The sequence below is a fragment of the Camelus bactrianus genome, chromosome 25, assembly GCF_048773025.1.
Source record: "Camelus bactrianus isolate YW-2024 breed Bactrian camel chromosome 25, ASM4877302v1, whole genome shotgun sequence".
NCBI classification, from domain to species: domain Eukaryota; kingdom Metazoa; phylum Chordata; class Mammalia; order Artiodactyla; family Camelidae; genus Camelus; species Camelus bactrianus.
Genome location: NC_133563.1, coordinates 31,866,249 through 31,879,286, shown reverse-complemented (window position 1 = coordinate 31,879,286; position 13,038 = coordinate 31,866,249). Strand labels below are relative to the sequence as shown.

General features: G+C 49.6%; 2 protein-coding genes across 3 annotated transcripts in view; one reads left to right on the top strand and one right to left on the bottom strand.

Moving 5' to 3' along the window:
- The window catches only part of SLA (Src like adaptor), a 31,256-nt gene extending 22,599 nt beyond the window's left edge, over window positions 1-8,657 (top strand). For both annotated transcript variants that reach the window (XM_010972667.3, XM_045508438.2), the window contains 3 exons: window positions 1,802-1,933; window positions 5,672-5,807; window positions 6,696-8,657. In XM_010972667.3, coding sequence (XP_010970969.1) covers window positions 1,802-1,933; window positions 5,672-5,807; window positions 6,696-6,909 — 482 coding nt within the window. In that variant the 3' untranslated portion in view covers window positions 6,910-8,657. The remainder of the gene's footprint in view (window positions 1-1,801; window positions 1,934-5,671; window positions 5,808-6,695) is intronic.
- The window catches only part of TG (thyroglobulin), a 203,497-nt gene that overhangs the window by 74,246 nt on the left and 116,213 nt on the right, over window positions 1-13,038 (bottom strand). The gene's annotated exons all lie outside the window — the stretch shown is intronic.

Below are 13,038 nucleotides of genomic sequence, written 5' to 3'. Positions count from 1 at the left end.
AGCCTCAGTTTCCTTATTATAACATGGGCTTAACACTAAGAAAGAGCTGGGCTCGGTGTCTGGACCTTGGTACGCACTTAAACTCACAAAAGCTAAGTACGAATAGCTTGGGCTTTGCCAGACCGGCTAAGAATAATAACAACTTCTTAAATACAGAAAATACTTCCAAGTTTTTAGCCTGTTTCATGTACACTCACTATTAAGAAAAGAAAATGTGGTATCTGAGAGTATTTCCAGCGCACTTATTAAGCACCAGAGCTTCCTCGTGCTGGAGCCCTTCGCCAAAATGAGCATCTGCTTTCCTTTGGGGAAGCAGGAGGGACCATATATATATGATTAAAAAAAAAAAAAAACCAGAAGAAAAAACCCCAGGAACAACTTTTCTCTCAAAAGCCTAAATATGCTGGGTGAGAGCAAGATCAAAGCAAAGGCAAAACTTCCTGTGCATGTCCCGGGGGGCGTCCCGAGGCAGAAGACCCAGACTCGGGCACAGCCTCTAAGTTGGCACAACCAGAGAGGGGCGGTGGGGGGCGAACCCGATGTGAGTTGCCAGAGCTGATCTAAAAATAAAGTGGCTGATCTGCAGCCGAGCTGGGGCCGGGGTGGGAGAAACCGGCTCTGCTCCCTTGGGTATGCAAAGTTCTCATAAGTTTCCACCTGCAACCCTTGACCCGCTCACCATGCGTCCAGTCCCTGCTGACATTACTGGAAGACACACATTGAGCTGGCTCAGAGGGCAGGCCTGGGACACACCTGAGGATGCTCATCAGAACCCCCTAGGAGGTCAGCTCTAGGAGGACAAAACCCAACTCCAGGGCAGCCACTTCCAAGCTGTGTGCCCCTCTCCATGTCACTCAGTGCTCTGAGCCTCAGTTTCTCCATCTATAAAATATTTGAGGACAATACCAGCTTAGAGGCCCTGCCTGGGTCTTTCTGAGAATCAACAGAGAGGTTGCTTAGAAACAGCTCAGCTCCCAGCCCAGCACGGATAGCAAAGACTCAGTAAATGCAAGTGCCCCTCCCCTCTTACTGCTTTGTGAGCCTTTTCACCCCCAGAACCCCAGAAGACAGAGCAGGAAGGACCCTTAAACATGACCTAAGTCCAATTCTCTCTCTTTCAATTTGGGGAAATTGAGGCAAAGAGATGTGTAGGTCCCACCCAAAGTGCTACTCTGATGAACCCACCTTGGGTCATAACTCTCATGGTCCTGAAGAAGAAATAACACATTTTACATTTCTTAGGAATACTCAGAAAAAAATGTCTCAACTGCCATATTTTCTGAATTTATAAGAAAACCAAACAAAAGTCAGAGGGAGCAGGGACCTGGAAACGGGGGTATAACCTTGTGGTGGGGCAGCACTGGCGGGTCAGGGCACAGAGACCTTAGACAGCATCCTTGGGAAAGACTCAAGAATGACCACAGATCCTGGATGGACAGGGTGCAACCCAACTCTAGCCATTTCACTTGGTCTAAGGACCCACCGAAGGACGTGGAAGCCCCCCAGATAGTACCCCCACAAAGCAAAGACCTAGCCCGTGCACTTGAAAGCCCGCATTGCAATACGGCTAATGTGACTGCGCTGCTAAGAGAACACGGTCTGGGGTCTCTAAAGAGTGAGCTACATCCAAGCAGGTGGGGTTCAAGTGGCCCCTGGTCAACACGCAGGAGCGCATATCCAGGCATCATTGTTGTATCACGAGGCTGAAGGTCTCTCTGTCTCAGGGGTCGTGGGGTCCTTAGCTGCCTGCCTTGGGTGGGGGCCCGTGGAATGCCACTGACTCGCTCTCCGCTTTCTGCAGGTTTTTATTCCCTCTCGGTGAGACACCGGCAGGTGAAGCATTACCGCATCTTCCGCCTGCCAAACAACTGGTATTACATTTCCCCGAGGCTCACCTTCCAGTGCCTGGAGGACCTGGTGAATCACTATTCCGGTAAGAAGCACTCCATCAGGACTGACCGATCTCTCTCCTCTTGGCTAATCGCCCCCCAGCGAACTCAGTCTAGGCTGCACGCGGGTCACCGAGACATGCCGGGTGGTTGACCTTGCTCTCTTGCCCACTTGCCTTCTTAATCTCCTCTTTTCTTGTTAATGCCGATGGTAAATTTCAGGCTAAAACAGTCCGCCTGAGAACGCTGCCTAAGGAAATAAAACGCAGCTAACCTCAGCCTCGCCCTCTCCCCTGCACGTAAGTGAAAGGAGTTAGGATGGCCCTACACTCAAAACCACAGTCTGCACTTCCTCAAGTGGGCCGTGCGCTTGGGCCTCTGGGGCTTCACTCTGAAATGGTACTCGTTTCCCCTTTTCTACGTGTCAAGATCCTCGTCAACCTTCAAGGCCGACAGGCAGGCCTCCTCGATGAAGCCTTCGGCGTGAGAAGATGAACTGCCTGTTTTCTCTGCTCCCCTCTGAGGCAGGTGTTCTCCCTAGAACTCCGGGCTTTCTGCCCGGTGACCTCGCTACCTGTGTCCTAGTCTGTGTCCCCAACAAGCTCTTAGAGACCAGGGATTACACATCACTCATCCGTGTGTCCCTCCTGGGCCCGGGAGTGAGGTCCAAAAGTTCCCCGCCGACCAAGATAGGGGGCGCCTCCAAGACGGCGGAGGCAGAGCGTGGGCTGGCGGAGGGGACAGTACAGCGTACGGAGCCAGAAGAGGACCTCTGAGTTAGACTGTGAAAGGCCCGAACACCTGGTCAAGAGTTAGCGTTTTGCCCACGGAAATGGGAGAAAAAGTAAAAAGATGGCTACGTTTCTAAACGTTGGCTCTGGAATGGTCTTGTGTTCATGTCCCAGATCTCTCTGGCAGCCTCGGGCTGGTGGTTCACCTTCGTGCTCACTTTCTTCTCCGTGCGATGCAGACACTGACTGTTCCCACCCGGCGGACGCTGTGAGAGTCCGCTGGGTTGGTGCACGGAAAGTGCTGGCGACAGTGCCGGGCGCGTAAACACGGGATCCGACTGTGTGAGCCCCTGTCCCCCAGCCAGGAGGTCCCCCTCCTCCTCCCCTCTCCTGCCTGTGACAGGGAGGAAGACAGAGTGGCTTCCACTTTGTATGTGTCTTCCTCCTTTTGGGTTCAGGATGTCTGACCCACACCTTGGGTTCTTTATTATGTGGGACCTTGAAGGGCATTCCAAGGTGAAAGGAGGGGTCTCATGAGACTGGGTTATCACACCTGGCCTGTGAGAAGTGCAGGTCTTAAAGGAGGAATGGCCACTTGGGAGACAGGCCCAACCACGGTCTGGACGCTGTGAGACTCTAGGCAGAGACCTCCACCTCTCAGAGTCTCGGTACCCTGTTCACTGAAGGTGGATGAGAACAGCCCCCCGCCAGTGGTTGTCGTGATTATTGAACGTGATGGTTCACGTAACATGACCATCGCAGCCTGGCATAAGGTAGATGCAAAATAAACAACTAACATTACTCCTGTGACACCTGAACACCTAGCAGCTTAGCTAAAAATGAAAGAGGAAGGGAGTCCTGGAAACAGCATTTACTAATCATGAGTAAAAGTTGGTTGTGGTATTTGGCTTTTAATAAGAATCATCTGAGAGGTGTGGCGACCATAAGTTTTGCATAGACAAAAGCAAACATGAGAAGGATGCTGCCCAAGCCAAGATTTTACGCACCGGGAGGTCCACGAGGCTTTCAGGCCGAGGACCCCCAAGGATCTCAGGCCAGCGCAGAAGCAGCGCCTTCCAAAAACGTGCCCCCGGCCATTGCATCAGCGTATGGGCCACAGTCATCAGTCACCTCTGCAAAGGACTGAAAAGAGTCTGAAACCCTGAAAGGCCCCCAGGGGGGCCTTCAGGACCCAAAGTTGGAAACAACGTGGCCGATTTACCTCCCACGAGATTCTTCCTAAAGGCCAGAGACAGGGTCAGAGAAATCGTGCGCTAAGCAGTGGGAACAGGTATCTTTGTTTCAGGGGTTACTGACATTTATTATTCCGGTGCCCTTGGGCAAATTAATGAACATCCCGGAGTCTCAGTTTCTTCGTAATGGGGATTAAAATGCCTTTTATAGGACTGTCATTAGGATCCAAAAAAAATCATGTCTGTGAAATGGCTGTGAGCACGTGCCTTGACCCCAGGGTCCTCAGTTTCCCCATCCCTGAAATGGGTGTAACAGTCCCAATGGCCAGAGTTGCTGCAGGCTCCCGGAGCCGAGCGGAAGCATGCCGGGCCAGCTCAGCACCGGGCTCAGGTCACGTGCTCAGAAGTGCTGGTCCTCTCCTTCTTTGCCAAAATGGATTTGCCACCCTAACTATTCACCTTTCTAAGGAAGGACGTCCCCCCGCCTGTGCTATCCCCTCTCCTGATTTCTTCCCTCTTTCGTCTGATCTTGTCTCCCTCACCTCCTAACCTGGGAGGTCCTTTCAATTTCCAACCCACGACAGGTAATTATTTCAGGTTCACATTCAATTAAGTTCCCCGTAACCTCAGGGTCCAATCTCACATTTCTTGATGTGAGCCAGCGTGGGTGGACATTTGAGTTCACCGTGAAAGTCACTGGAGCGCCACAAGGCAAAGCATCACTGCCTGCCGCCCCCCGACAGCCTGGGCTTGCTCCTTCAGCTCAAAGTTCCTCTTGTTCTTTGGCAAGGACGCCCTGAGCACTCTATCAGTGAGGTGGGAGGTGCGCCCACCTAAAACCTGGTGATGGATGTGCTCAAGGCCAGGGTGGCCGCATCCCACTGCGGGTCAGCACAGCTCACATCCTCCACCACTTCATGTCCTCTGGAACGCAGGAAGCACGGGGCTCTCCTGCCTCCATAAGGCCACACGTGATGTCCTCCATCTGTAAGAACGTCTGAGTACAGCAAGGGTGGCGTCTGTCTCACGATGACATGGGCTAGGGGCAGTCTTCGAAGAGATGGAGGCTCCATCTTAAAACTCCTGGAAAGATGAGGGGCCCTGGAGGCTCAGCAGAGGGATTAAAAATCAAAAAGTGTTTAATTTTCATCCTCTTTGTGCTTGAGTATCTAAGACAGAGAGGGGAGAGGTTTCTTCATTTTCGTCTTCGTCCATTTTCTCACTTTCGCCTTTTATCTTCATTTTTCTCCTCTTCCTATTTCTGGGTCTTTTATCTGTTTTGTTCTGTCTTTACATCTCCACCCCTTCCCCCCTTCCTTCCTTCCTTCCTTCCTGTCTTCTTGCGTTGTTTCCGTGATCTTTGCTGCTTCCAGCTGACGCGTCAGCAGCCCCACCCTCACTATGTGAACCCTGTTCCAGGTGCTGTGGGGGAGCCGTGTGCACACGAGAGGCCCACCCTAAGCGGATGACACTGCCTTGATGGGAAACCACGGAGTCTGGGGGCTCATGCGGGGGTCCTGCCAGCTGTTCTCACCTGTTAGCTTGGTGCCCTCGTTTTGCAGTTGAGGAAACAGATTGGGGGAGGGTCAAGGTGATTCTCTACTGGGACGGAGCAGAAATTCAAACCCAAGTTGGGTTGATCCTGGATCCTCAACTCTCTTCTCCACCTGCGTCCGGCTCAGGGCAGTGTGTACTCAGGGCAGGTTCTTGTCTCTTACACGAGGCACGTGACTCTCAGCCCTGCCGTGCACCCCTCAAGTCTGGGCCTCAGCTTCCCCTTGTGAACAGCCGGGACCCCGCACCCCACCCTGGCTGGGGCATCCCATGTCACTGACCAGTTGTCTCCTTCCCTACTCAGAGGTGGCTGACGGCCTCTGCTGTGTGCTGACCACACCCTGCCTCACTCAGAGCACAACGACTGCCCCGGCCATGAGGGCCGCTGACTCCCCCGTCACCTTGCGCCAGAAGACCTTCGACTGGAGGAGGGCAGCCAGGTGTGTGTGTGTGTGTGTGTGTGTGTGTGTGTGTCCCGTCCATGAATGCATACGCTCAAAACCAGCGTGCGAGCCTAGCACCTCAAAACCGTGGCTAGTTACAGCTGGCCCCGCTAAGCCCACACTCTGAGCAGGTGCAGACCCCGAGGAACCCCGCTGGCCCCTGGGAGGCAGACCCTGTCATAGGCCTCATGCCCTGGGTGGCACGGCAGAGCCACTCCCTGCCAAGGCCTCAGCCTCCCAGTTCTGCAAATGTTTATTGAGCCCTCATTCAGTGGCAGAAGAATATTTTCCAGCTGAAAGATACCACCTTGCTGTTTCTAATTGCTAGTATCCTAGAGAGTAACACACAAATGAATCTTGGATAAATCTAATATTATTATAAACTCATTCACGAAGCTTAAACACACCAGCAAAATCTCAAGTGACTTCATATGTTTTTTAAGGGGAAAAAATCTTTCCTTATTTGTTCTGTTTATGTGATTGTCAGCTATTGCATTTTAAGGGGTATCTGTAGTTGGGGATTGGTGGGTTATCATATTAATTAAACACTGATCCAGACATCCCATTGGTGCATTCAAAGAAAGTCAGCAATCAGAACTGCCTGGGAAATGAATAAAAGAGCTCTTCCTTATAAATATCATAAAGAAATCTTCATTAAAATTTATAGTTGGAGGTTTCAGCCATCCAAAGAAATAGTGGTTCAGAGAGGTGAAGTGATTTCTCCAAGATCACACAGCCAAATGCAAGAAGCAGAATTAGAATAATAAGTCAGATAAATATTAACCAGGCTTTTTGTTTGTTTTTCTTCCTTTTTCCTCTTGCCCTCCATCCCTCTATGTCCCTCTCCTCTTCCCCTTTCTCTGTCCACTTTCTTCCCACTCGCAGACTGCAGGAGGACCCTGAGGGCGCAGGGAACCCACTGGGGGTGGATGAGTCCCTTTTCAGCTACGGCCTTCGGGAAAGCATCGCCTCCTACCTGTCCCTGACCGGTGATGACAGCACCCCCTTTGATCGAAAGAAGAAAAGCGTCTCCCTGATGTACAGCGGAAGCAAAAGGAAGAGCTCTTTTTTCTCGTCACCTCCGTACTTTGAAGACTAGCTCGAGAACAGATAACCTGGTGTTTGCCCAAAAGAGCAGAGGTTCAGACTGTCCCCTGGGATCGTGCAGAGAGGCACGGTTCCTTGGTCCCTGGGGAACCTCACGTCTTCCAGGAGCCAAGAGAAGCCACACGGAGATGAACTCACGTCTTCTCTGTCCACATCACGACAAAGGGCACCCCTCCCTGATGTCTGATGAGGCACATCACAAAATGTTGACTCTGGGATCACGGGGCAAGGCTTGGGAATGGCCCTGCGTGCATGTGTGTGTGTGTGTGTTTGTGGGAAAGATGAAGATGCTGGCTCACAAAGGTGCGCAAGGACCCCTCGCCAGCACGCCGCCCAGAGGGCACACCCTGAGGGCACTGAGAGAGCTTCCCAAAGAGAAAAGCCTGAGAAGAGTGTGAGCCAACTGCTGCGGCCTAGCTGGAGGTCTGGGCTTGCAGACTGATGCCCTGCGTTCAGCGTTGTAACCAGTCCGTCACGAGACCGCCCGGATGCCGCTTCTCTTTTCAAGGGAACTCAGTGACACTAAATGCTAACCTTCCTTACGAGCCCCATGTCAGGGGTTCCCTTTGGGCTTCTCATTCCAAAGCCACCTGTGCAGAAGCCAGACAGCCTCCCTACTTCTGCCAAGGCCAGGGCCCACGGGGGACGGGGTGCCTGGAGGGGGGAAGGCACGAGGGTGGGCCTGGAACTTTGCCTCACCGCACAGAAAGAGCTTCTCTGGTGAGCTGAGATTTCTTGCCTATATTAATGCATCAATTCATGATTGCCACAAAAGGTATTGTTTTAAGTCCCAGGTAAGGTGTCAGGTCAAAAAAAAAAAAAAATATATATATATATATATATATATATTTACAGGCCCCAGCAGTGTAGACAGGGAGAAAAGTGTATAAACAAATATTGTGATGGGCGGTGTAAAGGAGAAATCAGCTCACAGCTTTGGATGGGACTGGAGTCGGGTAAGGTGACCCAGAAGCTCCTAATTCAGCAGGATCTTCAGCGAGTGGAAGGGCTGGCTGGATTGAGCAAGGGAGAATGGTTGGATTGTTTTTTGTTTTTGTTTTTAAAAAGGAAATTGATAAGTTCTAGAGCAATAATTCATCCAGGATTTTATTCTAAGAAGAGTCTGGCATCCACATGCATAAAAATGCTAAGCTCCAGAAAAGCTGGGAATCAGAGTGGTTGAATTCTGCCAAACATAATTTTCAGAGATGAGAGAGAAAACATAGTGAAATTCTAGAGAAGGAGAAGCATTTATCTCTGGACGCTATTAAGAAGGGGCTGCAGGCATCCATGACCCTTTCCCTGATGCAAAGAGACTCAGAGGAAGAGGGAGCTGCTGACAGAAGTCTGTCTGTTCAGCACATGCATTCCGTCCGTCTGAGATCACTACCCTGGTGGTTTGTGTATGTGCAGTTACATGATTTTCTGTATCATCAGATTCCAGTGTGTTTATACAGGAAGACGTTTGTGGTTTTCTCAATAATCCCCAAAGGCTCTTTCAAAAACAGCCAGCCAATATATGGGAAATGAACGTAACACCGTGGACGCCGACTTCCACCATAAGGCGGGGGACCTCGCCGCCTCCAGATGTCTGTGCAGTGTCTTATGTGTTGTTCTCCGTTGTGGCTGATGTGGTGGGAACGTTATGCAGTTACTTAGAGGGATTTCTAAGTGGGAAGCATTACACTTTGCTAAATCATGTATTTATTCCTGATTAAAATAAACCTAATAAATATTTAATTCTTGGAACGTGGGGAGAGCTTCCTGGGTGAGGTGTGTGGGTGGTTCGTTCAGAAGCCCTGTGGGTTTCGAATTTTCAAATGAACTTGCAATTGGAGAGAGAGGTGAACAGGGACCACCAAGAGAAGCCCACACTGGGTAGCAGCTCGGCTTCTCCTTGAGACGCAGCCATAAGAAAACAGGGCTTTATGACTTCCGAGGGTCTCTCCCCCACCTTGAACGTGGACATCTGGGATCAAGGGACAGGAGCACTTCTTAGCAATTGTTATGAAAACTCTGTTTTCTGCACTTTGCTTGTGATCCCTCTGCTACTAGTGTTTCCAACACTTCCTGTCTACAAATAGGTTTTGGACACCAGACACTGCTCAAGGTGCTGGGGCCACAGCAGTGAAAAGCAGACGAGGTCCCTGCCGGGGGAGTGTACCTCTCCCTCCCTAAGTCTGCAGGGGTGGCCCTGCTCCCCTTCCATCCTCTCCCTGATGTCTGGAGTTCCCGGCAGCCCAGACTCAGCCCTGAGGATGAGAGCAAGGCCCTGAGATGACAGCGAAGCACCTAGAAGGAACCCGGGCCCTGAGAAATCGGGAGATGCCTGAGCTCTTCACCTGGGGAAACATTATGAGAAAGAGGAAAAAAGAAACACATTTGTCATTTAAGCTGCTTTCATGATGGACCTCCTTCTTAGAGCAGCTGAGCTTTTGCTCCAAATAAACCTGCCATGATTTGCAAATAATGGGGTAACTTCGCAGCAAATCCAATGGAACCAACAGACAAAGCCTGAGAGGTGGTAAGAAAGCTCAGCAAACGTGGAGCCAGCTTATTCCCCTCTAGCAGTACTTACCAACTGGAGAGCGAAACAGAAAATAGGACACCATTTACCACGTCAACCAAACCATAACATGAGTAGGGTTTTGCCTCACAACAGCTTTGCAAAACTTTTATGGATCTAAGTTCAAAACTCTGCAAAATGTGGTCTATTTTTATACAAAATAGGTCAACAACAAGGTCCTACTGTGCAGCACAGGGAACTATATTCAATAGCTTGTAATAACCTACAATGAAAAAGAATATACATACATACATACACATACAACTGAATCACTACGCCGTACACCAGAAACCAACACAACATCAAAAAGCCACTGTACTTCACTTTAAAAAACTCTATGAAAAGATGTAGGGAGACAAAAATACTATGTTCCTGGTTATGACGTTAGCCTGATTCATGGATTTAAGATTTAACATCATGAAAACATAGATATTTTTTCTGAAATTATTTGAAAAATTCCATGAAACTACAATCAAATTCCCACCAGGACCATTTTTTTTTTAAATCAGTAAACTAAAAAAAAAAAAAAAAAAAAAAAAAAAATCAGTAAATTTATTCTAAAATGTATCTGGAAGCATCAAAGTCCATGAAGAGCGAGACCTGTTTTAATTAAGAGAAGCACAGGGGACCGTGCTCACACTAGGAGGTACGTGCAGAAACGGGAGAAAACGGTGCTCCGGGCCCAAGCCGCCACCTGCCTCCTGCTGGCTGAAAGGACTCAGCACGGTCTCAGGTGCCCTCTTTGAGCCAGGTGCCGTGCTGAGGGTTAAGGCAGTACTAGGGGATAAATCATGGACCAGTCAAGCCCCCAGTCACAGGAGACATGGAATAAGATATGTCAGAAAATATAACAAGCCTGTAAAACAAGTCAGAATTCCTGAAAGTTGCTAGGTGGAAATCTCTTCACCAGGGCAAGACTCTTCTTGTTTTAAGAGATGGAGAAAGGCTTAGAGGCCCCATTCAGCTGACCCCAGAAGGATGGAGTGTTTTTCCGGGCGGAAAACATGATGTGCTGCCCACAGAACAGCATGGAAAGATCGAGGGGGAGGCAAGGCATTTTCTAGGAATGGCACAGCTGGTGAGCCCGGACTGCAGGGTTCATGTGGGAGAAGAGCAGGAAAGGAGACAGGAAAATCCAGCCTGAGGCCAACTCATGAGGGCTGGAGTTCACTCTGAGGAACGCAGAATTGGGGCAATGTTGAACGAAAGCAATGGAAACTTCTTCTGGGTCCCGTGAATCACACCACAGAGGACGTGACCTCCTCTCACTTCTCCTAAAACTGGCCGAGGGGTCAGTGACATAGAATTCAGGTTTGCAGCATGTCCCCTCTTCCTTCTGCAACCTGGACCCAGGGCAGTGAATTACCCCGGACCGGCTTTTGTTTGGCGTTGACTTTGGCACGGGACATGGGGGAACTTGAGTTTCTTGAGTTCCCATAGTGTGCAGGATACTTTACAACCCTTACATCATGATGTCTTGAGCCCTTGGGACGTAGAATTAATCATGCCCATTTTATCCATGAAGAAGGCAAGGGTGAAGGGTCTCACCCAAGGCCAAGACCTTAATGGAGGCTTGTCTGATCCTAGGTCTGGGCTCTTTCTCCGACACATTGAGACTCTGAATGAGTCCTGGGTTCCTGAAGAAGCAGCCTGAGTGGAAGAACACAGTATTTGGCTTCAGTTTCTAGCCCCTAATGCAGCTCCTTCTTTGCTGTGTGTTCCTTAGCAGGTCACTAAACATCTCTGAGCCTTGGCTCTCTTATCTCTAGATTGGAAATAAAATAAATACCCCTTGCAAATCAACGTGAGGAGTCTATGAGATGTATTGAAAGTGCTTTCTGGCCCCAAACATGCTAAACAAATAAATATAAGTGATTAATGATCACAGGAGTCCATCTTGTCTGATATTTCAATAGTTCTGGTCCCAAGATTTTCAGAAAGACTTAAGATTTTATCCAAGAATATATCACCAACTCACATTCACTCCTCCAAACATCTGTTGGTAGAGAGCACGTCTAAGAACTGCTAATATATTGAAGTATTTTCGTTCTCTCAATTCCAAATAATTTCACATGCATCCCGAAGTCTGGTGGGAGCAGTTGTAAAAACTGTCTCTCAATGACTAAAACAGACGGAGGATTTATTTTTAAATACACTACCATTTGTTAAAACAGATTAGTTTTTTAAATTCCCCAAACATCTAAACCCTCCAGAAATTTCAAAAGGAAAATTCTGCCTTCTGGCCCTACTGGAAGGCATTTCTGGTGTCTTCTGGGTCCCCCTGCATGTCTGGTTTCTGGGTGGGCCCTGGGGAAATTCCTTCGAATTTCCCCAGGATCAACTCGAAGTCGTGAAGATCTGTCTTCAGCACCAGGAAGTGAAAGGTGTTTGTGCTCAGACTTCCTGTCACTAAGATGGACCCACCACAAAGGAACAGATTTAAGGAAACCTGAAGCCAAGGACAAGAGACACAAGGAAGAGGTGGGAAGGAGGGAGGGGGACCAGCCTGTAGGTCCCTGGACACACTCCCACCTTCCCGAGCTCCTTCATTGCCAGGATGTTAATCACGGAGCATCGACCGGAAGACAGCAGTGTTGGGTGCCCCAGGCTCTGTGGAGAGCCAGGCACAGCTGTCCCTGTCGGCCCGGAGTTTACAGTCTTGTGAGAGGGACATGCGTGGCAATAGGAGCGATCATGTACTGGTGGAAAGCGTGGGAAATGCTGTACAAGGCTTACAGGTGGCATCAGCCTTACAAAGGGGAACTGCTTCTAGGCTGAGAAGTCTGGAAGGAGTTCCTGAGAGACCAGGAGGGCCAGCAAAGAGGAAGATGGGAGGAAAGTGTGCCAGGCAAAGGAAACTGCCTGTAAGAGGCAGACCAGAGCAGGGACCGTTTGAGGAAAGTTAGAAGGACCTGTGGCTGAAGGAAGGACATGAAGTGACAGGAGACACTGCTTCCTGCAGGGGTGATGGTGACGCTGTTCTAGCATCAGTTGCACCCAAACAATGACACTTCTTCCACCCTCCTTAAGATCCAGGGTTCAGATCCCCGGAAGGCTGGACAGAGCTGGGAGTAGTTTGATGGCCTTGGATTTGCTAGCAGGTCCATGGCACTGGCCTCCATCTTTCCTCAGTTTGGGTCACTGAACAGTCTCCTCATGGCTTTCTCTTTCTTCAGCACTGCCCCTCTTAAATTCATCCTCCCCCAAGCTCTAAAAGAAGTCTTCCTAAAGGGTGGCCTAAGCTAGTTGCCCCCCTGCTTCAAACCCTTTGGTGGCACACTGTTGTCCACAGCAGCACAGTTTACAGGAGCCAAAAGGTGGAGGCAACCCAAACATCAATCATCAGATGAATGGATAAACAAAGTGTGCTCTAGACATACAACGGAATATTATTCAGCCTTGGAAAGGAGTGATATTCTGATACACACTGCAGCGTGGGTGAACCCTGAGGACATGACACCAAGTGAAATAAGCTAGCAACAGAAGCACAGTTCTGGTAGGATTCTACTAAAGAAGGTACCTAAGAGTGGGCAAGTTCATAGAGACGGAGAGTAG